At 36.6% G+C, this 27,394-nt stretch overlaps 1 protein-coding gene across 3 annotated transcripts in view; it reads left to right on the plus strand.

Moving 5' to 3' along the window:
* LOC138323554 (cGMP-dependent protein kinase 1-like) overlaps positions 1 to 27,050 on the plus strand; it is a 95,957-nt gene extending 68,907 nt beyond the window's left edge. For all 3 annotated transcript variants that reach the window (XM_069268234.1, XM_069268235.1, XM_069268236.1), the window contains exons 5-17: positions 1,361 to 1,424; positions 7,492 to 7,569; positions 7,789 to 7,883; positions 12,320 to 12,391; positions 15,544 to 15,615; positions 16,206 to 16,293; positions 18,954 to 19,093; positions 19,645 to 19,734; positions 20,157 to 20,298; positions 22,272 to 22,435; positions 22,927 to 23,049; positions 23,394 to 23,523; positions 23,885 to 27,050. In XM_069268234.1, coding sequence (XP_069124335.1) covers positions 1,361 to 1,424; positions 7,492 to 7,569; positions 7,789 to 7,883; positions 12,320 to 12,391; positions 15,544 to 15,615; positions 16,206 to 16,293; positions 18,954 to 19,093; positions 19,645 to 19,734; positions 20,157 to 20,298; positions 22,272 to 22,435; positions 22,927 to 23,049; positions 23,394 to 23,523; positions 23,885 to 23,983 — 1,357 coding nt within the window. In that variant the 3' untranslated portion in view covers positions 23,984 to 27,050. The remainder of the gene's footprint in view (positions 1 to 1,360; positions 1,425 to 7,491; positions 7,570 to 7,788; positions 7,884 to 12,319; positions 12,392 to 15,543; positions 15,616 to 16,205; positions 16,294 to 18,953; positions 19,094 to 19,644; positions 19,735 to 20,156; positions 20,299 to 22,271; positions 22,436 to 22,926; positions 23,050 to 23,393; positions 23,524 to 23,884) is intronic.
* The last annotated feature ends 344 nt before the right edge of the window (positions 27,051 to 27,394 follow it).

A 27,394-nucleotide genomic window follows, 5' to 3' on the forward strand; every position in this document is an offset into this window, starting at 1 on the left:
AATATATAGTGTGTATATTAGTCTATAGTGGGTCTTTGGCTTATCAGCATGCTAAATACATATGACTGAACAAGGATATCGGTGGAATGTTTAACATTCTACTTGTACAACAGTTCAGAATAGGAGATTATCAAATGATATTCAGTATTAAATACGATTCATTTTATTCAAAATTTTCGTATTTTGGATTATTGTTCTTCCTTTTCTACTCCTTCATTCATTGTTTGGGCAATTTATTTAGTCATTTCAAGTTTTGCTTTAGTGGCACTCTCTTTGGGTGAAGGATGATGTTTAACATCTTGTAAGTCGTCAAAATCCTCATCTACCTTCTTTTCTTCCTCGTTCATTGCCATCTCAACATGAGTATCGATTCCTCCATATCTCGATTCCTTCATTTCTCGATTCCTTCATTTCTCGATTCCTTCTTCTTGGTGAGCCGTTGTCAATACAGTGTTATCACCTATTATGTGCTGTTCTGTGTGCTTGGCAGTACGCTTCAGTGATATCGCACTATGAACATTGACAAGAGGTTCTAAAACAACACAAACATACCGCAGTCTTTCAAAGTCCACAACCTTTATGACCATAGCTTTTAATTATACATTAGAACCACTATTACCACCTCTCTCCATTGTCCACCTCATCCCAAACCACGTCCTCATATCGTCCTCCCTTCCCTCTATTTCTCCTCCCCCTACCCCTTTTACCATCTGTCCATACACCAATTCGAACCTCGTTTGACCGCCTCCCTGTATGTTTATAAAAGCCGTACCCTTCTTGCCTTCACGTCTATGTTTATATATATAAGCTGTACCCTACGGGCCGAGCTGGCCTCTCACCTTCAGCACCCGAGCACACTTTATCAGTGAATTTAGACATCTCAATATACTTTGATGCCTAGCTGTTTAGCACGGCTCCGACAGACATTATCAGGCGTGAGAGTGGTGCAGCGCTATATACACTGGCCCAGAGCTTCAGACTCCTCAGTCTGCTATAGAATACAGGCGATTAACACTAGCGGGTACTAATTGTGTTGGATATTATTAATTGTCTTACGTTATGGTTCATCACGGCTGGCATGCGAGTGACCGAGGTAGACCATAGGCTCATTAGGCGCAGATTCGAACGTGTAGCCAAGAAGTGAGTGTCACAATCGCAATGAGCTTCAAATTTATGACATTTAATTGTTGTTGGGTTTTTTCATTGATTTTTCATTAATTCAAAAAGTTTCCAATTGTCTTTTCTTTTCTTGTTTTCTTTTTGATTTTTTTTTCAGATTTTCTGATGGATTTTGCATTCTTTAAGTTAAAAAGTGCATTTGATATTAAAAATGCTAACATCGTAAAATTTCACCTTTCAGCGTCCCAACATTCAAACACCTACCAGAGGAGTCGCTCAGTAAAATCGCCGACGTTCTCGAGGAGGTGAGTGTTTTCACAGATTGCACATTTTAATGATGTAGAATTAATCACAGGTATATTTACCGTTTCAATTTACAGAAGTGAGTATATGTCCTTAGGGAGGGAAGAAACTCATTTTGATTCCAACGTGTAGTTTTAATATCTGTTGCTTAAATCTGATATACTTTTGATATTACTGGATTAGCTCCTCTCTAGAATATATAATTGAACACAAATTAAGACACGTATTCAAGAACACGACTTAGTAGTCAAAATTATTATATTTATATACTAAAAAAATGGCAATAAAATTCTTACACATACACAAGGACGACAGTCTTGCTCGATTACATATTTTTCAGTTGTTGTTTTTTTCTGAAATTTTGCTAGAACCGTTTTATTTTATCAATTGTTACTTTTTCTCAAAAATCCAAAAATGGAAGTTCTGTGGTTTCATACATCTTTACAACTTTATTTATTGCTTTCTTGCATTCATACGAAAGAATTGATAGCAAAACGTATATAACACACAGTAGATCAAAACAACAATTTAGACATTTATCAAGTTAAAACTAAACTAAATGTGGAACTATAAGCTGTGACATCTACGTGTTATAAATGCATTGTTAAGTTTTTGCTTTGGTGGTAATGAATGTGTGATACTGGGTGTTATAAATGCATCGTAATATAAGTTTTTGCTGGGGTGTTAATGAATGTGTGATACTGGGTGTATATGTTTTCACATAGAATAACCTCTCTAGAACGCCGTAACATTGACCAGACACATTTACACATTGCTATTTATCTCCTTAGCCTGATCAGACCTAAGTAAGAGGAACAAATTGGAGATAGAAATCTCCCTCACCGTCCTACGATAGCGTCTGATAGCATGGGAATTGTATAATGTCGGAATCTTGGGAAAGATATTGAAATTCTTACACAGTCACCTTGTGACCTGAATGGGATCATCATTGTTTCATTGCTGTGCCGTTGCATCACATTTGATAACGGTTCTCCAGAGTTACACCTAACACCAACATTTAGAATATGAAAAATAGAAATAAAAGTGTTCTTAAAAAGTTTAGTCTCTATGATTAGTTGACGTTTGCTTTTAGCAGAGTTCAATGCACTTATTTTTTATTTCTGTTTATTAGAATATGTACATGTATATGAAGGGATCATTTTGCATTTATAACATGTATGTTTCAAAGACAGTAAATATGGGAAAATATAACTATACTTAATGTTTAAATTCCCTTACTCTCTCTCTAGGGTTATAAAATTGCATCGTTGCATGTGGAGTTTGAAGCGTAAAGATACTAAACAAAATATGCGTCTTATCAAAATTGATAGAATTTGTAAGCTGATTTGATGATATTTCAAAACCTACAAGAAAAAAATGTATTGGAATTTTCAGAACATCAAACGTATTCAGTCTCGTCGCCTTTTGGCAGACCATTCGTTTTTGAGACAGGCAGCATGATATTGATAGTCTTTTAAACGTTACAGTTACAGCTTAGTTATTATTAACTATCTATTGTATAAATTCACTTATTTTTCGTCATGAGGTATTAAAAGCATAACTATGATTATTTTGGACCGTGAAATGCCCTGAACGATTTATAACATTAAGAAGTCGCCCTAACACCTCTGAGTACTTGTCTTTATATTTGTACATATAAAAACGTTGACTTGGCTTTTTTGTCAATTACCGTCATTGACATTTGAAAATGAAATATATCGTTGTCCATTGAGTTATATTAACGCTGTCGCAATCTTTTGTTTTCGTTTACTTTGATGGAAATCCATATTAAAAACCGAGGAGTTGATAGCCGTCATATGAGGAATAGCTCCTACATCCTTCTTCATGTTTTATAGTCCACCATTGACAACTATTTTCAGGAAAAAAAACGAGGCCGATCCCTGTTCAGGTTCGATCAATCATATCTTTATCATTCATAAGCTGTTTTGTTAGTTCATTGTAACTGCTTAAATGATATTTTTACGTTCCCTAGAATTACGACCTAGTTTAACTGTATACTGTTTACTCCGATGTTTTACAAAACATACACAGACATGGTTATAAAAAGATGAGTAAGTGCAAAGTTTATCAGATAAGTATATATTTTTCGCACCAACAGGCCCGATTTCGTAGCTAGCGTTGACATTTATGAATATTTTTTGAAATCCAAAATAAAATACCAGAATGATACAAAAATAGCATATGATTCAACTATTATGCATGATTCATTTTATTTACATCCTTGTGTATTTTTGTTGATCGTCGAGCACTGAGAAAACCATGAAATGCATGTGAGAAATTAAAGAGTTTATCTCGTAAGTGTTCGGGGGTCTCCGACACAAATTGAAAACGTCAGTCATGGATTAGTTATGTCTGTTGATGTTGGAGTGCTTCTGTTGAGCTGTCTCTGGCTATTTTTGACTTTCAACTTTAAATTCACTGGCTTAAGGCTTTGCTTTAGTTAAAACGTTATATATAAGTCGGGTGCTGGTTGGTAATTTCTGACTTGTTATGTGGTTAGGTTACTAGTTGTTGACTTTAGCTACGTTCTGTGTTTTATTGTAAGCTTCTGATAAATATGTGATAGTTAGTGTGTTAGGTGAAAAATACCTTGTCAGTTGTGTTTATTTGTTAGCTTCTGATTGGTCTATTTACTCGATAGTTTCTGATTGGTTATGCTTAATTGTTGGCTTCTGATTGGTTTATCTACTCGATAGTTTCCGATTGGTTATGTTTAATTGTTGGCTTCTGATTGGTTTAGTTTCTGATTGGTTGTTTTCAGTTGCTAGCGTCCGATCTAGTCGTCAGCTTGTGATTGATTGGTCATGTGTCAGTTATATCTTCATAAGCAATTCCCTACCATCACGACGTTTGTTTATGTTTCGTATTACATCTAACATCTCATTACATTAAACTCCAAGTGTTTATCGACTGTGACTGGGCTTACTGTTGGGTTTATTATTCAACATAAAAAACACATTTCCTTGTCGGCATTTCCTAAACAATCTTCACTTAAATTCACCTTAGGTTCAGAATAACGAGAAAATTAAACCTTGATTAGTGTTGGGATTTTAGGTGTTTCAGTGTGATTTCGGTTCGGTCTGGTCTATCTCTTTGGACGATGAGTCAGCCGTCGGCAGATCCCAATAGATCAGAACATAAACACAACTATTGGTTCTAAAGATGATTACGATGTTAGAGACTGAGATAACGGGACGATAGACCACATGACCTCTCCCAATATAATCGTGTTCCGTCCTTTCCTCATCGCGATTTAATCTCACTATAACTCAGCAGATCCGCGGCTTCCTCCGCGCACTACTTTTCCTCGGGACATATCTGTTATCGCGAATATAACTCTATAAACGTTAATGGCTTTTAATTATTTTTTTTCTTTATTTTTACTCTCTTTTCTTTCTTTAGTTATCTTTACAAAATCTAAATTGCACGTCCTTTTAATGAAATGCTTAAATACATATTACTCCGCTTTTTGGTCACAAGTCAACAGTTCGAATTATCGAAAATAGTTGAAATAGTATTACCTGATTTACCTGATCTTCGGTCTAAATAGGCAGCAATTTCTCTTAACCTCCTCAACTTACACTTGAGTCACTTAGAGTCCTTTTGTCACTTAGAGTCCTTTTGTCACTTAGAGTCCTTTTGTCACTTAGAGTCCTTTTGTCACTTAGAGTCCTTTTGTCACTTAGAGTCCTTTTGTCACTTAGAGTCCTTTTGTCACTTAGAGTCCTTTTGTCACTTAGAGTCCTTTTGTCACTTAGAGTCCTTTTGTCACTTAGAGTCCTTTTGTCACTTAGAGTCCTTTTGTCACTTAGAGTCCTTTTGTCACTTAGAGTCCTTTTGTCACTTAGAGTCCTTTTGTCACTTAGAGTCCTTTTGTCACTTAGAGTCCTTTTGTCATGTATGTACACACAAAACTTACAGTGTAATACAACTATTCAATTATATCGTTAATGAAGTTTTTATACGCCATGTTGAAGTCAAAATCAACGTAAAAATAGTCCTGTTTTCGTCATGCAAATGAAGCAGTGGTCAGATGCTAAATGCACTCTGTGTGGCATCATTGAACTAATTTCGTGTACTTTAAGGTTCACGGTTATTTTTTACAACCAAACAGTCACGAATAAGTTTTAAAGTAGGTTATATAGCCAGATAAGATGGTGGTCGGGAATGCAGCAGCATTTTTCAGTTCGTAAGACAACGCCGAGGAACGCACGAGGAAATATACAATGATGCGTTAAATAAGTAAATAAGTTTATTTTGACATACTCGTTTAGCGTGCCATGGATAAACGCCGTGTGCTGTCTATACATTCCGCATACATTTTTCATCGCCCAAGGGACCAACATCTTAGTAATGTCTAAAAATATTAATTTGACATGATTCGGTATATTTTTGAGAGCTGACTTAGTTGTCATGGACATTTGTTTAACCAAAACAGAAGATTTTCGTCCTCTGTATGTGAAATTGAGTTATCATGGACATTCGCTAAACCTAAGCAAAATATGTTGTCGTCTACATGTTGAAGTTATTTAATTAAAGGGCTTAAATGCCACCGAATATCATAGCTTTTGGCATTATATTATGTTTATAAGCTACAATATATGCAACAAACCTATTGAATGCAATGAAAGCAATAAAATCATAGTAGGTTTGTAGAAATACCTGTCCCAACAAAACACGTTCACGGATTCTCACATGTAAAGCACATGCTCTTGTACCACGTGATTTATCCACCATATGTGACAGAAATGTGGCTTCACCTTACAACTGACATCTTCGTTTTATAACACTAATGTAAGCGTGTATTACAGGAATGGGATATGTATAAATCATAGATCTCTATATGAATCTTTAGATTTTCATGTAATGTGCTTTAGAGAAACCATGTCATATTGTTTTGAAAACACTGTCAAACTTCGTTAAATTGAACTTTAATAACTCGAAACCCACGTTTAATTCGAAGTACTTTGATGGTTTCTACGAATTTTCGGACAGTTTTATAAACTCTAATAGATTAGAGTCAGCCGTACAGTTAAGAAGAGCATGACTTCACATACTTTAGGTAGATACAGACGATAGTTTGAATCCTGATTGATGACGAGCCGACATGGTTTACGTCGGCCCGATAAAGCCTCTAGTTAGCCTACTGACCCTGATAGCTTGCCTCGCTACAATCAAAGACAGTTGTATCAATGTGTATCGCGATAATTAGTGACTGAAATACACGTGCCCTCCTCCCATCTTCATTAACACTTGCTATTCCTAGGTTAGCGTCTTTAATCAACGTCATATCATGGTTTGTACTACAAAACGGACACGGAATTTTAAATTATTTCCGGAATATTTGAAAGTATACATACGCGAAATGTTGGCCTCAATACTAGTTCAATATTTATGTAATTGTATGTCATGAAATATTTATACAATTTTACTCATGTTTCATACAAAGGTTAATATTTGGATAAACATAGCTTAGGTAGTAACAGGTGGCTAGTCTCCGCCTCCTGTCACATCAAACACTACGAGGTAAACCCGTGTAATACTGACACACTTAATACGATCGCGTCCGTGCATTATTTAGACACGACCTACTTGTGTTTACAACATTTACGTAGCAATCATAAGCTTAAGTTACGTACGAATGTTGCTTTAACCCCATCGAAGTGTTGCCTCGGCTAATGCAAATCGGTCTATCTTTGAAATTCGTTCAGCACATCTCCAGAACACTTTCCCGTATTGTAAGATATGGCAACCAATATGCACTGTAACCGATGTAAACTGCCAATGGGTTTCGTTTCACGTTTCATTGTATTTACTTGTTTTTCATACATTTGACAATTGTATAATGTTACTTGAACGGTTGTGTGGAAACCTTTTGGATTGTGATGCCCGCTAGGCCTTTGGCATCAGACACCTTTCACCTATGACCTAAAATGGCGTGATCACGTTTAGACTCAAATCTATGCAAAATATTATCATTTAGCTTATGGCATATGCTCAATTTGACCTACATTTGTGTGACCTAATTACGATGTGTTTTTGTTCCAGGCTCACTACAACAATGGCGACTATATCATTCGACAAGGGGCGCGCGGGGACACATTCTATATCATCGCAAAGGGCAAGGTCAGTGACGCATCCTTTCATTTGTTTCTATTTTCTAGTCATTAACATTAAGTTCATCTTCATTGGAATCGCCTTTAGTTTGGTCATTGTGACAAAACCGTATAGCAACTGTTAATTCGAGGCGAAACGAAAGCATACTCACTTCCTCAAAGATATCTATGAATTTTCTCGAATGTAGAAGACAGTGTTTGATATTGTTGTATTTTTCTCTGTCGCCAGGTGAAGGTCACAAAGAAGACCTCAAAAGCCGGAGATGATCAAGTCATTCGCTTCCTACAGAGGGGCGAGTTCTTCGGAGAACGCGCTCTTCAAGGGTAGGTACAGAGGTCAAACTTTTCATTTAACTACACAAACTGTCTCAAATAGCTTTATTCTTTTATCATTTATGTGACCTGTCAGAAAATCGTTGTTGTCAACAATAGCTATACGATACACAGGTAAAACGATCATTTACATGTGAAAAAGTGTTCAATATATGTGATAAAAAATCAACAATTCGGAATTTTTCTGATGTACAACTGTATACATGTTGATATGTCTTTGAAGGCTAAATTATGGATTCAGCTGTTTCAAAATTTAAAGAATATGGCACTTTCAATTCTATGGAGGTTCTTATGTAATTATGATCCGTTCGTTGAGGCATATCTCACAACATTCCCCGTTTGTCATTTTACAACCAAAATTTGGTTTCTCTAAAAGTTCTTAAGTTGCGTATGAATCATATTTGAACAGTGTGAGGAAATAGACAGAAAAGCGATAAAGATTTCTTCCGTCTGTTAAAATGACTTTTGGAAGTTATTTGTGACTTGACTAATTGTCTGGCAGTTGTAGTCGTGATCGCTACAATGATAGGTTCCTTTTATTCTAGCCTTAACGTTTCTATGCCGGTAAAATCACGCATATCTGACAATATGCCTGAACAATCCCAGACACAAGCCTGGCAAAATACACTGACAGATTATCTTGTACTTTTCTTCTGAAAATAGCCAACATGCGTTTTAGTCGAACTTTTGGTGAACTGCACCAAAGGTTTGTAGCATTGTCTCCACAGAGGGCAGCTTCACTTTCGCATGCAAAACATTATTTTTGTGTAGAAAAAACCCCTTTAACATTATTTGACTATGTGTTTAACAACAACAACAAAAAAACACCAAGAAAACTGATTTTGCGAAATTTATGACAAATTATGGATCCACCTCCTTACAACAGTTTCTCAGAAAACTAATGGGAATTGACATCAGATGACAACTTAGAACGGTGATTTTCGCGAGGAATTATATTTCTTTACACTCGCGCCCAATTTGGTGTCTGCTAACTTAGATACCCACGAACACATATATAGCCTGTATATCATATTGCTGTCAAAAATTGACAACGCGAGAAATTTTTTTCTCGCGAATAAGCATCAAAGAGGACAGTACATTAATATGAAGCATTAACATGCACAAAACATGTTTTATTCTTCCACTGGAGCTAAGAACAAACATGCACTTAATTAGATATATATGATATATTAAGATATATGATAATTCAATTGTCATATTTTCATTACCAAATAACAACAATTCAAGATAAAGAGGTGCATCTTAATTAATACAAACCCTTCTCAAAAGCCCTGCACTATATGACATAAGAATGGACTAGAATGATGCATATGCAGAAAAATGTATTTAATCTTTGTAAATTAATATGTAGCGATGTCTGAAACAATTAAGAAGTTCCTAATAATCTTACAGAAAAGTAACGCCATTGTTTACATCTGTGAAACCATGGTGTAGCATATCATCTAAAGAAGGCATTAGACGTAGATGACTCGAGACCATATCTTGCTCACAGAGATTTAGCCCGGGGTTAGATCCACCCTCTCAGTGCACCAGTGAGAATAGTTCCTTTGTATATATCGTAGTGGATATGGGCTTTTTGTATTACATAATCGTGAAAAAGCAATTTCGGATCATAATAAAATTCAGTAATGTAGGCAGTTTCGCTTTATCTTACATTACTTTCTAATTTGTAAATGAAAACCAATCGCAAAATTTCGTTTTAAGATCCTTGCGTGAATCAGAATTAGTTTAAGATATGACGTGTAAAGCACGTGCACAATGCCATAACTACTAAGTCATCAGATGCCAAAAATAGCATTCTCGCTAGAGGGCGTCACAATCGTCACATTTTTTATGTAGAAGATGTTTGGAACATCAGATTTATATTAATGCTCTGTATCAGAATGTGTAGATCGGATGAATCAGTTTGATAATGCCCCTTCTTCCTCTCCAAGGCTAGTCTTGTATCAGAATCCGTCATCTTTGTGGTCTCGTGTAACAGTTATATCCTGTCAAATACCGTTATTTTGCGGTGATGTTATTTTCAAGATTGCATAGGTCATCGTCGCGATCACGAAAATTTCATTTGTGGAATATTAAGAAATTGTTGAATTATAGATATTCTCGGTTCCACATCGCGAAATTTTATTCGCTAAAGTTTGATTCTCTAGTTTTAGGACCAAATCGCCAAAGTTTTGACTCGCAGAAATAAGTTTATGTGTTTTTCAATTTCAACTAGGCCGAAGTGACGGTATTTATTAGGGTCGGGCGATCGTTATAATTCGAGAGATCATTTGTTTTAAATCCCTCTCGTAGAGTCCGCGGTACGTTTAATATCAACCAGACTAAAAGGGGGTTAAAAGTATGAAACGCGACTTGAAGAAATGGAAATAGGTACACTCTTCTGATCATCGCCATGGATTATTTCTCAAGGTTAAGAGCACGTTATCTACCGGTTATATTTAGCAAGCATCCTATTCCTTCAAAATCAAAAATGATAGAATCTAGGTATGACAGCGGTCATTTTGTCGGCTTGGCCATCAAGGTGCCTGTCGGTGTAGAATGAAATGCCAGACCAGAATCGAGTCTGGGTTATCGCAGCTGTAATCCTCAAAATGACTCATCACCTATTCAAAGAACTAAAAATAGTGTCTGTTGAAAAATGTTGGGATATATTGTGAGCTTTGGAAGGCAATCGCGTGCGTTTTTGGCGTATGAAGCTCTGTTGCAAATATATATAAACCGGTTCAATATGACACGCATTAAGTGTGAGAGTCAGAGAGGGGTCGAGTGCCAAACGGAGGCAGTAGTACATCTCAATGGGCCGGCCATTTAAATATACAAATGTCTGCAAACCTAACAATTACAAGTTGATGGCGCCGCTGTTGAAAGCCATGCTGTGTGATGTTTGTGAAACTCGCGTTTATATCCGTCTTTAATGACCGTCATTGTGTAACTGATACAGATTCAGCACCTTTTGTCTTCACTCTTGTTGTTTCTTTAAATGTGAATAAAACCTAAATTTCTGAAGACACACCCGGTTTAAGAGTTTAATGTATTTATAGATTGACCACTGGCCACAGAATGCGTTCATCAACCTGGGCTTGCTGTATTCTTCACGCTGTATATAGCATGTATTTGATTATTTGCACATGAGTAAAGAGGCTCAGCGGAAATAAGAATAATATTTTTGTTTATGATAAAACGGTACAACATCAACATTAGTCGCCATAGCCGGCGGAAGTGTGGCTATCTTTCCTTGATAAGGGTCAGAAATACATGTTCTTTATATCAAGGCCACGCGCGATACCAATTACTTGCCAATTTAATGCTAAAGAAGCAATTTCGTCTTTTTAATGCTGCCGATAAGAGATAGTGAAATGCATGCTGTTTATGAGCGAGCTCTTGCCACGCTGTCGCATAGACGAGGAAAGGTCATTACACAAATATCGATTAAGAAGTAGTTAATATTTCTTTGTTACATATAGATAAAGACAGGAGCGATGTCATTCGCTGATTTAAGATGTTATGGTAACATTCTGTCGAGGACAAAGACTCTAGAAACATCCAAAATGTCAATTGTCGGGTTACGTTGCCTTTCCGCATTTTTCGCTTCGTTTCCCATTTCATGGATTAAGCATTTTTTTTTCTATAAATATCTATAAATAAAGGTTACCATCCATCAATCTTTGGATTTTGAAATGCCAGCGTTTGATGTTTATGCCCACCCATGCGTGAATCGGGGCCTCTGACCGCATCAGGGCGATGGCCCAGGACTGTAATCTTTCCTTGATAGTTTTCCCAGTCCAAACTTGCTGCTATATTGGACTAGGATCATTCCACTGTCGGGATCTTATTCTTTATCGTCGTTTAAATGTTAACCCCCTCCCCTCCTTTCTCGACATTTATCTGTATCAGCCTCGCCTTGTATTAATCCAATTTCATCATAAAACCTATGTGAAGGCTGACCCGGTGTCTTCAGTACATTGATGTTCAATTTAGCGTAGATATAAAGTAAACTTGAGTCACCGAGTACCAGCAGGAGACTCGGTGTAACGCCTCGACGTTAGGTGGTCATGACATGTCAAGACGGCCGAGTCTTGGTGGACTGTTTATAAAATGAAATATATTCTGTTGTTTTAACATATTTCGTTACAAAATAAACATATGATAAGAACAGCATTATAGCTGAAGTTGGACACACGATATCTTACATCATTTCTTTAGTTGGCATAGCAAATATTGATATTCATTGACATTGATTTTGCGATATTTTTTTTTATTTTGCAATTATTTTCGTTATAAAGAAAAAGCCCAACGGCATATGTTTCATTTGTTTTGTTTTTCAGAGATTTTCTTTCTGGTGTATTTTTCTGTCCGGACAGTATTGTTTCTTTTTTATTTCACCATGTATTATTTTGTTACAGGGAAGATGTCCGAACGGCCAGTATAGTCGCTGCTGATCCGGCTGGGGTAGACTGTCTGGTGATAGATAGAGAGTAAGTATATTTCTACAAAGCCTTGTCCTTCTGGCATTAAGTGGACAGAACCACTAGACATTCCCATCACGTTACCTGTGTTAATACGACTGTGACGTAGGGATGTTTGGGCAATTGGCGCTGTTTATTTAAACGGTAGACAGACAGTTATGTCTGCGACTGTGACGTCATTCCTTCGTTCCATGAACAAGAGTACATCTGTACCTTTATACGTGTGGTCAACTAGTAACTGGACAACGCCGGTCAACTGCCTCGACTTACTTATAAATGCACTCTCAAAATCCCTAAATCCATTTACTAAACATACCATATGTTTGGAAATGGTTTACATATGAATATGATAACCTCTCGAGCTCCTCAATGCTTCTGAATGCCATATGGCAACCTTTTGATTTGAGAGAATTTATGCTTATTGTAATATCTGACAGATCCCAGCAACTCCTTCCACAGATAACCTGGCACCAAAGAGACGGCCATTCTACACTAGCGCCATCTGGTGTGCGGATAAGGGTCGCCCCATAAGTCAAGGGGAATAACAAGTTTGACTGATTTACTCTGAGTTTCACCTAGTCCGACCTTAATAAACAGTGGAGGGATGATGAATCTTCCTCATCAAGGCCAACATAATATAGATAAGGATTCTGACATCCCTTTAAACTCCCCTGATATGTAGATATGTATAGACCCTCCGTTGACGAACAGATATGACAGGGCCCGTCAACACTAGTCCATCAGAGAAACGAGATACACTCCAGCCGCAGTAGCTGTATGTGCTGATTTCCGTTTTGTTTGCTCTTATTAACATATATTTGTTTTGTTACTTACTAACAAGTTAGCGTTGTTACTGAACAACTGACTGTTAATTTGTTTGTTTCTTATTAATAGAATTACATTTGGTTTTTTTACTTATTCATTTAAAAAATAAATTTTGCGGATTTTAGAATTTAATATAAATTTTAAGCAAATGTACGTCATGTAGGTATCCATTCGCGGACATAAACTTTCGCGAATTTTCTTGGATCGCGAACTCCGCGAAAGTAAATCGCACGTTGGTTTACAATACATAAATGATAGGAACTGGTAAAGTATACTATACCCATCACCTGTTTGTGAGCACTCAACCTTAATTAAGGATGAAAAAACTACTTTACTTTTTAGCATTTTTTCTTTGTCTTAAGAAACAAAGATCTGAACATGAGTGATGTTTGGATGCTGTGTTACATAACACTCTGTTGTATGCTCGTAAGTGAGCGTGAAAATCGGTACCGGTGGATGGGGGTTGATACCGTACCGACACGTGATACCAATCTCCCGTTTAATTGGGTGTTGACAGGTACGGCTTTGAATTATGGGATCTTAACGAGGGCAGACAATTCTCTCAATTCAAAAGTCAAACTTTGACTAATGCTTTCAATCTGGATACTTCGATTGGCATGCAAATTCCGGTGAGGCTGGGCGTATCAGCTCCCGTCCGTTTTTAGTGCGTCATTATAGATTAGTAGATAGTTATGGCGAAACCGAAAGTCAAGGCACTTTTTCCCTCTATATATAGATATATTTACAATGAATGTCAAGGTCAAATTCAAAGACAGCAGGTGATTCGCGCACAAAACAACTTGTCACTCATTACCTGATGTTTGAGGCGAATCGTTCCCGATTATGAATTAGACGGACATAAAATGTAAATCCGCGAAGCACAAACTATAATGATAAACTTTTATTGATCCGTAAAAACAGAAAGTAGCGAGATATAAAACGGTCACGATCTATGAAGTGTTGCTTAAATCGAGGGTGTAAGGTTTCCTTCACTGGTGTGTTCCTAATCAGACTTAGAAAGTGTTTTGTTTCGATCCTCTACAGCATGACGTTTACGTTGTCTCCTCTTATATATTGTTCTGTTTCTATTACAAAGTAATTCAACTTTTTTTTAAAGTTTTAATATAAAAGGGGTTGTTTTTGTTGATTTTTGTTATTTGTGTTTTTTTTTCGATTTCTGTAATAATTATTTCATTGCTGGAAAACAATAATTAAAACGTTATTACTGACATTCAAGGTTTTCGAAACATTGTGACCAGCACATGCATATTCTAATTATCGATGACTAACATCGGATGACTCGACCTATTGACCTGGTCCCCTCCAGTTCGAGTTAAAGGGATTTTACTGTACCATTAACAAACAAGATGGCAATTCATCTCGAGAAGCGATGATAATCTACGTTTGCCCTGGCGTGGGGTCTTGTTAGGATAACGAACAGTTGTGACGACAGTTACGAGGATAGATTCTGTGAATAAAATATCTAGAGCCTGTGGTTGGCTTCATCACTTACGATGTGTATAAATGATACAATTCCAGAGATACCTGTGTCTTCAAGGTAATATATCTGCCTCCAAGCTACATAGATTCTACACGAACTTGGCTTGGAGACAATATGATAGCATTATCACATCTAATTAATCGCGGACGCTCTCACGCGTGGAATCGTTCCGAAAAAGTTCCATGCACTACGTACATGATCGACTGGCGAATTCAGTATAGTAAGCATATTTATAGCTGATCTGACTAATCCTTATAACCAATCATATCAATTTGGTGAAATGTTTATAACTTTCAAATTTACGAAATGCATTTCTCTTAAAAAACAATAGCGTCTATTCTCCCAAATTCAGGTAATAATGAGTACCTCGAAGAAAATAATAGCACAAAAAATACAGCAACTCAAATATCCCATCGTCTATGTCTTGTACTGTTTTTGCCATCATCAAATCGAACGGGAATGCTTTGAGCGATTTTCTACTTTTCACTTTTGCGCTGAAATATTTCACCATGCCAATGACCTTTAATAAATGACGTTCATAAAGCCAATCATTCGGAATGTATGACTTTTTCGATGTAAATGCAGAATTTCGATTGGTCTAAAATTTAATCATGGACATGGAAACATTGACTGGGCATTGGCAGGTTTTCTAGATTAAACAGATGAAAATAATTAGTATCGAACAAAGTGCAAAGGTCAACAGAGAGCAAAGGTCAAACCATTTTTAGGGGATATTTACCATTTGTTTACCAATCCGATATACACACGTATGTTACCTGTCTCTAGCATGTCAGATCAAAACCAAATTGTTAACAGGTTATCATTGCGTTTGTAGGTCATACTCGCAGCTAATCAGCGATCTAGACGAACTCAAGCGTGTGTATGAAGATGAGGATGAGAAAGCTGTGTAAGTATATATTGAGAACGTCAGTGTTGTACTATTTTTATTTATACCTTAATGGTTATTTTACGAAGGATTACACTTTCCAATGGAGAGTGCTTCTCCTTTAACTCGATATCGAAACGTGCAGATGCAAATTTACAGATTTTATTAAGCCCAATAACTATATGGTAGCCATATGTTCTGTCGTAGATATAAAACAAGGTTAAATACTGTAATAGTTGACCATAGTTTCCATGATTCTTACAAAATACATAATGTGCATGAATACTACTTCAAAAAATGAACTGTTTGTTGTATGAAAGAACCTTATCTTGTTTTTAAGAACATCAGACTTCGTTGTATATATCATTGCTACTATTGTTTCATAGACTTTCCACGAATATTAATACCCACAAAATGATACCAAGACTCCAAACCACGAAAAAAGTATACACGAATATTTCATGTTATGCAGTATTCTTGCCATATATTATGCAACTATGCTGTCAACTGTTTTGATATTAATCTCTGTAGATGAATTATATATTACACTCAATAGATTACAAAATCAAGTTCGAAAGAGCTTTGTTTCATATGTCTTTTTGAAACTTCAGGTTCGATCCAGAGTTTGTCAAACTCAAACTTAGTGACATCAGTATCATTGCCACGCTTGGAGTTGGGGGTTTCGGTCGTGTGGAACTGGTAAGTACCCTTCGTTAGTATTTGATAACATATTTGCCTCATATCTACACAGGCATATTGTCTTCAGATAAAGGTCTATTTCAGGTGAAAATTTCAAGAACAAATTTGCCTGAAAAACAAGCAAAACATTAATTTCAGGTCAAAACTTTGACCTGAAATTAACTGATATTCATATGAAATTGACCTGAATTTCACATGAATAATGTTTTCTGAAGTTTTCTACATGTGAAATTTACCTCAATTTCAGATCAAGAATTTTTCATGTCAAATTGACCTGAAGATGTATTGTCAGTGTACTGTCATGTTTGTATCGTGTACCGAATAATCCTGTTTACATTTGAGCGACTTTACGAGAGTTTTTGGAGTAGTTTTATTGACAGGCATATACTGTAAAGATAGCGATTTACTTGCCTGGCGAGTGGTTACTTACCCACCCTTGTGGAACAGACACCATCTATCGAACAACATCAACAGAAGATTTATGTAAGGGAGGGGGAGGTTGTGATGTTGCGTGAGATTATCTAAGATCTTGGCGAGCTCAACTCAGAAACGAAATTATAGAAAAATGATATAATTTATCACCGTTCTATAAAAAGACCATCTTCACACAACAGATGCGTACTTCACAGCTGACATCGGAATATATGTAGATCGGTCGTTGGCATTTCAGCAAGATTTAGGTATATCTTGCAATAGGATATATACCACGGATTCATCAGTTTCTATAGACCCGCGCGGCCGTTTACCGGTCTGTGGTTCGCTGACTACCCGACAGGCATATACAAGCAATAAACGGTATAACGACGACGGGGAAAAACCATCAACTTAGCACATTAAACCACAGTGAATGAACAGTTTATCATTTTCCTAAACAAATGCATATTGGAAGTTGTTAATTGGCCTGGTGTTTATATTGGTGTAGCTTTCCCCAAAATTACTTCGATAACACTAGTTATATATACGCAATAGTTCCCCGATCCTAAACGCATGCCATTGTATCCCACGATTTGCAGCCCTCCCATGTTGCGACCCTGATCTATGCATTTTTTCCACCTAATTGAAACTCACTCTCGCTCATAAGATATTGTCTTGGCTGCTTGCATTGTTTGGGGATATTACGTGAGCTAATTACAAACTAAATTGAATACTGCCAAGAATTACATCATGGTTGGGGTACCTAAAGCATAGATGTTGTGCATAAAATGATTAGGACAATCCAACACGCTATTGGACCACAAAGGTGGATTAAACTGGGATAGAACATGACATTTGTTAGTTTGTCCCACTAGTGTTTTTGCGAACCGATAACCATCCAGTGCCCTCATTTATCGGACGTGTTAGCATGTACAAAATGTATTTAGCAAGTTTTCCATTGTAAGGATCATACGTATATTAGGCAGGTCGTTCATTGGCTGATCATTTAGTCAGCAAAACTATTGTTAAGCATGCAGTAAGCAGGTTTTTCATTAGCTGATCTTGAAGTAAGTAGGTTACTTTTTTTGGCTCATCATGTAATGCTATAAGTCAAACATTTACTGATTTTATAGTTCGTATAAGAAATAATGACCACCATCTAGTAGAAGATTTTGTCATGAATTATGGCATTTGTAAATCGTTTATTGGCATTATTTCTTTAAGCTAACTATCCTTCGCAGTTTCTAAATTTCGCGATTTCCGCATCTAAGTAAGAACGCACGATATCAGGTAAACTTTAATTCTCCGAAATTACCTTAAGCGATTTTAATTTTCATTGTTCGCAAATGAAAATCGCAACGAAAAAATAGTTGATTCGCAGTAGTAAGCTCATCTTCCAATGCCGACTCATACACATATTGAGTAACATCGGGTCTATATTATAAATAAATTATGCCCAGTAGCAGTGAACCAACTCTTTCCCCAGAAATATCGTATCATCTTGGCACTTTGATGTGTTACAAAGGTAGGTCAAGCGTTTGACAAGATCGCCATTTCGAGGTTCCGCCATAGACATTACAAACATCGTCTGAGAATTCCGATAGTATACACCTAAGTTTTCGTTATGTTGTAAGAGTGATATATTAATGCAGCACACGGTCTTATGTGTCACTGAATGGGTTATGAAGCACGCCCTATGTAAACACCAACACCCGAGGGACACCCCTCCTCACAACAAACGAGTAAACCAGCAAGTCATTACAGTTGCTATGTAAATGGTCTCGGCATCGGTGCTCAATAATGTCACGTTCATTTAGTGGGTATACATTCTCATGCAACCGTTGCTGCACCATACCACCTGCGTATTCGGCAGATAGCAAAACCTTGACCTCGATACCTGCGTCCATTACACCACTCTCAAGGAACGCTCTAATACCCAATCTAACACCTAACCTACTACAGATAAATGTCTTACTAAAGTTTTATTTCAACGTTCTTAATGCTAATATAGTTTTGTATGTTAGGCATGTGTTATTTTGATTTGTTTCTGTTAGGTTCAAGAAATCAACGATAACACAAAAAGCAACTTTCGTTTGAAATACTCCAGAAATGCCATATACTAGAATAGCATTATACCCCAGGGATTTCTGACCTACTTCATATAAATGTCTTACTAAAGTGCTATTTCAACTTAATGCTTCATTTTTTGTATGCTAGATGATTTTGATGTTTTTATTTTCATTTAGGTACAAGTAAACAACGATAATACAAAAACATTCGCTCTGAAGATACTCAAGAAACACCATATAGTTGAGACGAGACAGCAAGAACATATCATGAACGAGAAGAAGATAATGTCCGAATCCAGATCAGACTTCATAGTCAGGTCAGTGGACTTCAAATCTCGCACTATCGCAATTAATGATGATCATAAGTTAGTATATGGTAGATGTACTACAAGCAATCATGAGATGCATCGCACCATCTGGCACTGACCTTGAAAAAGGCACGAGCGTGACCAAGCTTTACATAGAAAGCTGTCGTGCACGTGCTGTTTGTTTATCTAGTGCTGTGTTTTATTACTAAAACTTTAATGCGTCGTTACAATAGCTCTGCCAAAATGTTACTATGTATCTTAAATCGAGTGCAGCTATGGCAGTGTGTATGCATCCCTCTGCTAACACGCCCTCGCTCATATCGCATCACATCATGCTCATAATATCGCATCAAATCTCATACGCGCAGCACGTGAGCGCACATGGTGAACTCTATTAATAACATAAAATTCACTACAAGTCTCTTATCTCGAAAACGTCTTGTCTGGCAAGTTTTGGAGTTGAACTTAGTCTTCCCTTTATCTCAGTATATATCGACCTTCAATCTTGCCTGTCGCCATGATTACCAGAAAACAGTTGTAAATGTTGATTTGTTTTACAGATTATACCGAACGTTCAAGGACCGAAAGTACCTGTATATGCTACTAGAGGTCTGCTTAGGTGGTGAACTTTGGACAGTCCTTCGGGATAAGTGAGTAGCCGAACCCTTCCTTACAAATACCTACTGTTTCCTTTGAATTATATTGCATAATAATCCTGTTTCTCTTGCAGTATTATGCACCATATGTATTCATGCAATGAAATCGAAAGTGGAAAATATTTTCTCCCTACTTCAATCAACTGCAAAAGGTTTCTAACTGAAACGAAATAATATGAAGACGTAATCTTAAAAATCAGGTGAATAAAAATTAAGAAAAATTTAAGATATTGTCCCTGTTCAAATGTTTGAACGAGCAATAAAGACATAGATTATTGTACACTGAAATATTCTGTTTGTTATAGGGGCTCGTTCGATGACAGTAAGATAATGAAATACTGAAAAATTCTGTTTGTTTTAGGGGCTCGTTCGATGACAGTAAGAAAATGGAATACTGAAATATTTGTTTGTTCTAGGGGCTCGTTCGATGACAGTACGACGCGATTCTACACGGGTTGTGTGGTGGAAGCATTCGCCTATCTACATAATAAGGGCGTGGTGTACAGAGATCTCAAACCGGAAAACCTCCTCATCGATACTCAGGGATACGTCAAGTTGGTAAGTATAGCTGATATAACATTTTTCAAGGTCAAACATATAATAGAATGCGTAAAAGTGCAAAAACATATACTAGATTCGTGAAACGAATTAATAGGGAGAACATTGTACTTTCAAATAAGGCACTAAAAAACAAAAGTCATTCTACTTTTAGAACAACCTCCATCTATCATCGGTCTCAGGATCCTTAAAAATCTTAGAGTACATTTTGGAAAAATCAAACAAAAATACTTCACTTTCTGTAATGTCATCTTTGATTGGATAAGTCTAAACTTAGGCTCATTTTGCCTTCATGTTCTTCGGGCCTATGATTGACTGAATGAACGTCAGTTATGATTGGATAAAACCATGTTATACTTGTCATACAACGTCATCTTTGAATGGATAAGTCTAAACTTAGGCTCATTTTGACTTCATGTTCTTCGGGCCTATGATTGACTGAATGAACGTCAGTTATGATTGGATAAAACCATGTTATACTTGTCATACAACATCATCTTTGATTGGCGAAATAAAAACCTATGGTCAAGGGTCAAATACGTATTACCGAATTTATGTTAGTGGTAACACACAAAACAGTTAATGGATCAGAAATACATTTGTATAACTCTGGTATAATGTTTTACTGTGAACCCAACTTTCCTTCGAGTGCGAATTACTTTCGCGAATTTCGCGATCTAAGTAAATTCTCATATTTGTATTTACATGGTTAAATGGTTAAATTTCGCGAATTTGTTTGGAAATCTCGAAATTTACTAGCCGCAAAAGAAAGTTTGCTTACAGTAGTCTAATGGGTACTGTTTCGGTTCATCAGAGCATGACTAACAATCTCTGGTCACATCTCATTACTACCTTTTCTCCTTAACTACTTAAACTTATATTATCATAATTTGGTGTATATGCGCTGGTTAATTACGCATGTAATTTCAGTAATATCTCGTATACCAAATAGACTACCCTGATAATCGTCTCGCCAAGTCAAAATCATTCCGACATACATATATCTGGAAGAGAATACAATATGTTTGTTTTGTCTGACGCATTCCTTACACAAAACATTCTTGGTTACATGTCAAAATCTGTCGTAAAGTACAGCAGTTATAATTACGCACATGATGTATAAATAGTGTGGGTAGCTAGGTACATTCACACGACAGGCTTACATTGGGCTGGTGTATCTGTAACAAGGCCATGTGTACGTAACAATTAGTGTAGTTATAGGCTTAATCACGTCTAGTCATCACTCCATAACACTATCAGTGCCCCTCCCCATTAACTCATCCGCCAGGACATTGGCCTCAACGGCAACTACACATGTCGCTCTGGTGGTTCCCGTACTGTTCCTATACGTTCAGAACATCTGGGACACCTTGGGAGCTTACCCTTTTATACCAATACAAAACATTGTGTATTAAGTATGACTACTCTAGTTCTAGTTTCTGGATACCGTCTTAGAATTGATGCGAGCTGGCTATTTCATGTAACGATTGGTAAGGTCTAGAGAAATGCTAGCTCTCACCAGTCCTACACTCTCAACGAAGTCCCTTGTCCTTACTTATCCTGAGGTGGGGTCCATAGACTCTCACAAACCTTACATTGAGGCCCCTCTTGCTCTCACCAAGTCTTCTTTGTTCTTACCAACTCGTGAATGAAGTCTGGCTAGGTCTCACAAACTCTAAGGTGATGTCACGCTCCAGTTCTCGTTAACCTTGCTAACCCGGTTCAATATAGTGATATATTCCTTACACAAGTTCTCATCAAACTTATCGAGGATTAACCAAATTGCATCATACAAAGTATGCAATTTGTTTATGTTGTGATCGACTTGAAGTTGATTTTAGGTTGTAACAAACAAAGAAATTTCATTCAAATTATGATGTATATGATTTAGGAAGGGGGTTCTTAACAGATCAAAGATATGTTTTCTGCCAAGGAAACACTAAAATCAGCTATTTTGCCTTTCTCTTTAACAGGTGGATTTCGGGTTTGCTAAGAAGGTCGGTCTGGGGAGGAAGACGTGGACGTTCTGCGGTACTCCAGAGTATGTGGCACCGGAAATCATTCTCAACAAAGGTCACGATATATCTGCTGACTATTGGTCTCTAGGAATACTCATGTTTGAGCTGCTTACAGGAAGGTAAGGTTTACTGTACATTACAATAATCTGCTTGTGTTATACATGTAATTTTGGGTCGTTCGTTGTCTTATATATATAAATATATATATGATATGTCTTTTCGGTATAGTCGGACATATGTACCATTACACACTAGCCACTAGACACTAAGATGTTGATAAGGAGTGCTCTTCTGAATTCCAATACTAGATTATCTCCCCCTTGTTTAATAATTCTGGAATCGAACTCGCGAAGAAAAAATCATCAAGCCAATTTTTTGTGTTATTTCTTGTGTTTTTGAGAATGGTCTAGAAGTCTAAAATAGAAATAAAAAGGAATACTGCTGAGTGTCTGTGTTTCTGATCTAAACGTTGTCCGAATATTCATATTAATTAACAATCATAAATTCATACAGAATCAAATGTTTTGATGCAAGATAGATACGTTATTCTGCCTTGGTTACACCCAGAACCATTTATTATCTGTTATTAACCATTCTTCCTTTATTACAGTCCTCCTTTCACTGGCCAGGATCCAATGAAAACATACAACATCATTCTAAAGGGAATCGACGCCATAGACTTCCCACGAAAGATTACAAAGAACGCTCAAAATCTAATCAAGAAACTATGCAGGTATAATCTATACAAACAATGTCCAGAATTGGTAGACCTATACAAAAGTATAGTTCCAGAACCCATAAGTTAATTTTCCGGTTTTGATCAATACATGATAATTAATGATAATTATATGCCATTTAAAAATGGTAAAACTGCTGTTATATAGTTATGTATCTGATTGTTTATCTAATTTGGGTGTTGAAAAAGATTACATCAATAATTGCCTTTCACAATCATTGCTTGGCTTATCTTTGTGTGTAAAAAGATACATTTTTCACAAGAACTTAGTATCCTTAAACTCGCTACTTTTCGAACAACAAATCATGTGCAAATGTCATTCACAACTATATATTTTACAGGGAGACGCCGTCAGAACGTTTAGGGTTTGGACGGGGTGGAGTGAGAGAGATCCAAAAACACAAATGGTTTGAAGGTTTTAACTGGGACGGTCTCAAGAAACGGAGTCACAAACCACCTATTACTCCATCGGTAAGTCGCTTTGATGAGGCATAAATACTCAACTGGATTTTATTGTAAATGGGCCCAGTTTCACGAGCATTCCTTAACTTAAATAGAAACTTCGCTTCAAATTTTCCATAGAGAAGCATTACCAAAGAAAAACAAAATCATAACTTAAGGAACTTCCCTTAATTTCTGCAATGCTTTCTCTTTTGGGAATTTTGATTTAAAAATGTTCGTGAAACAGGACCTTGCTTGAAGTTAAATATGTATTCCATTATTGATACAAATAGATGTTTGCAATTTTGAATGGTTTGATATGTGTATTTTTCGGAAGAGTTAAAAAAAATTAAAAGACCTTTCCTGATATTTATATTTTTTCTTTTGTTAGATAAAAGGCACAACAGATACCTCAAACTTCGACGATTACCCAGAAGAGGAAGATGATCCTCCTCCAGATGACGTCACGGGCTGGGACAAGGATTTCTGAGGGCCGAACTAATGACAGACCTGATTTGACATCCAAAACTGGAAGGAAGGAGAGCACAAAGTGATTGGTATTCTTATCAAAGCGTGCATTCTGAGGAGTGTGAACATTAGATTGTCAAACAATTCTCCTGTGCAGGAAGTGACGTCAAAGACATTACCGTCCGTTCTTACTTACATCCGATCAGGCGTCACCATGGTGATGAAGTGTCCCTAGACACGGTGAAACGGCGCCATATTGTAATACTATGCAAACCGTGAAATGACTTGTGCTGCTCCCATGGCCGACCAAAGTATGGCGATTGACTGTGATAGTACGGTGTGTGGTATTCTGATCTCCGTGAGGCATTTAGAGTTTTAACTTTCCTGTATCCGCTGCGTGCCTTGCTCTCATATTGACGAACGCCATTAAGGCTATCCCCATCCAACGATAATGAGCCACGTGCTGCAATTTTGGCTCGAATTTCGGATGCCTTATCAGCAATGATTTGAATAAATTAGTTTTAACTGATCGAATTTGTCCTAAATCTGCATTTTCTACCAGAGTTATCGTTCCTTCTACTCAATTCCAATAATGGGGTCGCGAGGAACTCTGGGAAAGATGGCTGAATCTTACCAAAAATCGTGCGCTTGTGACTGAACTTTCCAACACCGTCCAGTTGTTCTAGGAACTAAATAATGACAGTGTTAAGAGCGATCGTGCGAGACATCATCAGGATTGAAACTTAATGAAGGTGTATGGATCCATAAATACATGTAAATATATTAATGGATAGCTTTGAATGGCAGTGGCGGATTTTATTGTTAAATGCAGCTAAAATGTTAGTCCCATGTGTATTGATTTGATATATGTTAGTAATTAGGGTAATTAATGGTTAACTATATAATCAGACAAAAGTTGCGAGACAAAGAAAAGAAAAATACCACTCTTATCGTCATTGAATATTCAATTAACTGAAGTTTCATCGAAACAAAACATTTTCTTCATAATTCTGTTCTGCTCTCATTGGTTCGTTATCATGGTCAATGAAACAGGGAATTGCGATGTTCAAAATTATTTTGTGTTTCTCAGTCAGGAAACATATACTTATGATTAATTTGATCTAAATAAGCAAAAAACAACGCAATACGTATCTTGTCCCGATTCCATGGCCATAAAACCGTACAGCAGAGTTATTGAATTTCTTATGAGGAGGTACTGCTTATGTCGTGATCTGTTTTTGTGAGAAACGTCATTACTTTATGGGGAACAACGATTTTTTTCACACCATTTATTGGGATAGATAATTTTTAAATGAAAGACCATATCGGCTTTGTCTCGCAGGAGTAATATTTTCATGACTGTTGATTTTGAGGGAGATTATTATTAATAAGTGGTGAATATTTCTATAATACTGAGTTACCTAGTTGGCTAGCATTATGTATACATTATGTATAAACACATCCTCGATACTCCAGGCGTTACTTTTACTGTCGTTATATCCACCCTTTGAATCTCTAATTGTAAAACTGAAAGCACTTCAGGAGAAAAAAACCTGACCAATCACAGGCCTTCAGAGATTTCCTTTGATGATTACATGGAGAGCAACATCCAAAGTCACAGAGTCAACCACAGTGTACCGTTATTCAATTCTTTTGGTGTATATCAGTTTTGCTATGACGTAGTCCAGGGGGTAGATATAACGACAGTGAGAGTAACCCCTTGAAAATCTAGGATGGTATCAACAGTGTGTGAGTGGGTAGAGAGTAAGGATATATATATAGATTAGTATAATGTACATACGTTTCGTGTTTTTGTGTCTCCGGTTACAGTTGAGCTATGTAGTTGTTGGACTGTATTTATCGTTACGTTTTTATTATTTTACCGACGAGAGAGATGTTGTAATCAGTGTACTCACTGTGTCAAAGTGACATCTTAATATTTGTCCAGTTTGTTTTGGCCAGTTCTACCGCACCGCGGTCATCTTTTAAAAACCCTGTATTCTTTCTCCTGCAAATATATTGAAATTATTTGGTATTGTTTTAAAGATACCTACACCGTAATTTAAAAATGTATTCGGACATCGGAATTATTTGATCGTCCACGTGTATTTAAATTGGTTAAGATTTTGGCATATCATCGTTTCTTTGGTAAAAATGTCATATCCTCATGTAACTTTGGTTTAGAGATAATTTCTTGTAACATTGGTTTGAATTGGCCATTTGAACATTGGTCATGATTGGCTCTTGTAACATTTGCTTGGACTGACCTTTGGCTTAGATTGGCTAACACCTAGATATACTAATTTCATAGAGATATTTAATAAAAAATAATTGCTATCTATTTAATTACAAAAAAATCTATCATTGATATTCATCAATTTGACATATATTATGTTATAGAGTGGCAACACAAAAACCAGAATTTATACTTGCTATTATCCAGGTATTTTTTAGGTTTTACCCTTGGTTTCTCCTTACATTTCCATAGCATAAAATTCAACAGCAAAACCTGTTCTGAAATAAAACAATGATATGGCTATATTTATACGGATAAATGTTCACATACGTTTTCTATTTTGTTACGATTTGTGCTGTTTTAAAAGAGATACGTGGTACAAAGTTTTTACGTTGGTGCTGTAGATTAACTGGATTGGATTGTCTACCCTAGTCTTTTCTTCTTCACGCTAGGCTTCGCTCCAAATTATGACAATTACATCTAGGAGAAATTTCCGGCAATCTTCGGAAAAATGGAAGGCTGTCGGAAATTTCTCCGATATGATGTGATTGCGAATTACAAGTGCCACCTATCGGAGAGAATTGGTACTGGGGAAAACAATCCAGTCTATAGATTAATATGTTTATATCGTTCCGTTCAGAACTGATGGACGGTTCGCCAATCGAGAACCTTCGTCACTTTCGGTACTTTCCGTGTATTCTCGTTTAAGGAAAGTGCTGAAGGTTCCCGATTTGAGGGTTCCCGTGTATTACTTGCCATTGTCGGGGTTCACTAAAGGGTTGATGTGCCTTACATAGTGGCGGTGTGTACTCGTGACTATTTAAATAGAAAATAAAGAAATCTGAAATACTCATACCTGTTTTTTGTCTGCTATTTCTAAGGAATCATTCGTCACTGTTGCAGTGTATGTCAGAAATACTCTGTTCTTGGTATTTGCCTCTGCATTTTCTACAAATTCCAAGAAGTAAATTATAAATCACTCCAATTAATTAATGACAGCAAAATGATTCATTTTGATGTAACACTAAAAAAGATACTTTAAAATACATTAGATTTACACTCACAATTGAACCAAGCATGATACAAAAAGCATACTGTATTCATTACAGGAAGGGTGTTATAATTGTACCTGCTGTCACCACTGCATGATCGTTAAGGCGACTTAAATTTGGGTCTTATATATTTTATCTTCTTTCT

The sequence above is a fragment of the Argopecten irradians genome, chromosome 5 (assembly GCF_041381155.1).
Source record: "Argopecten irradians isolate NY chromosome 5, Ai_NY, whole genome shotgun sequence".
Classification (NCBI taxonomy): Eukaryota; Metazoa; Mollusca; class Bivalvia; order Pectinida; family Pectinidae; genus Argopecten; species Argopecten irradians.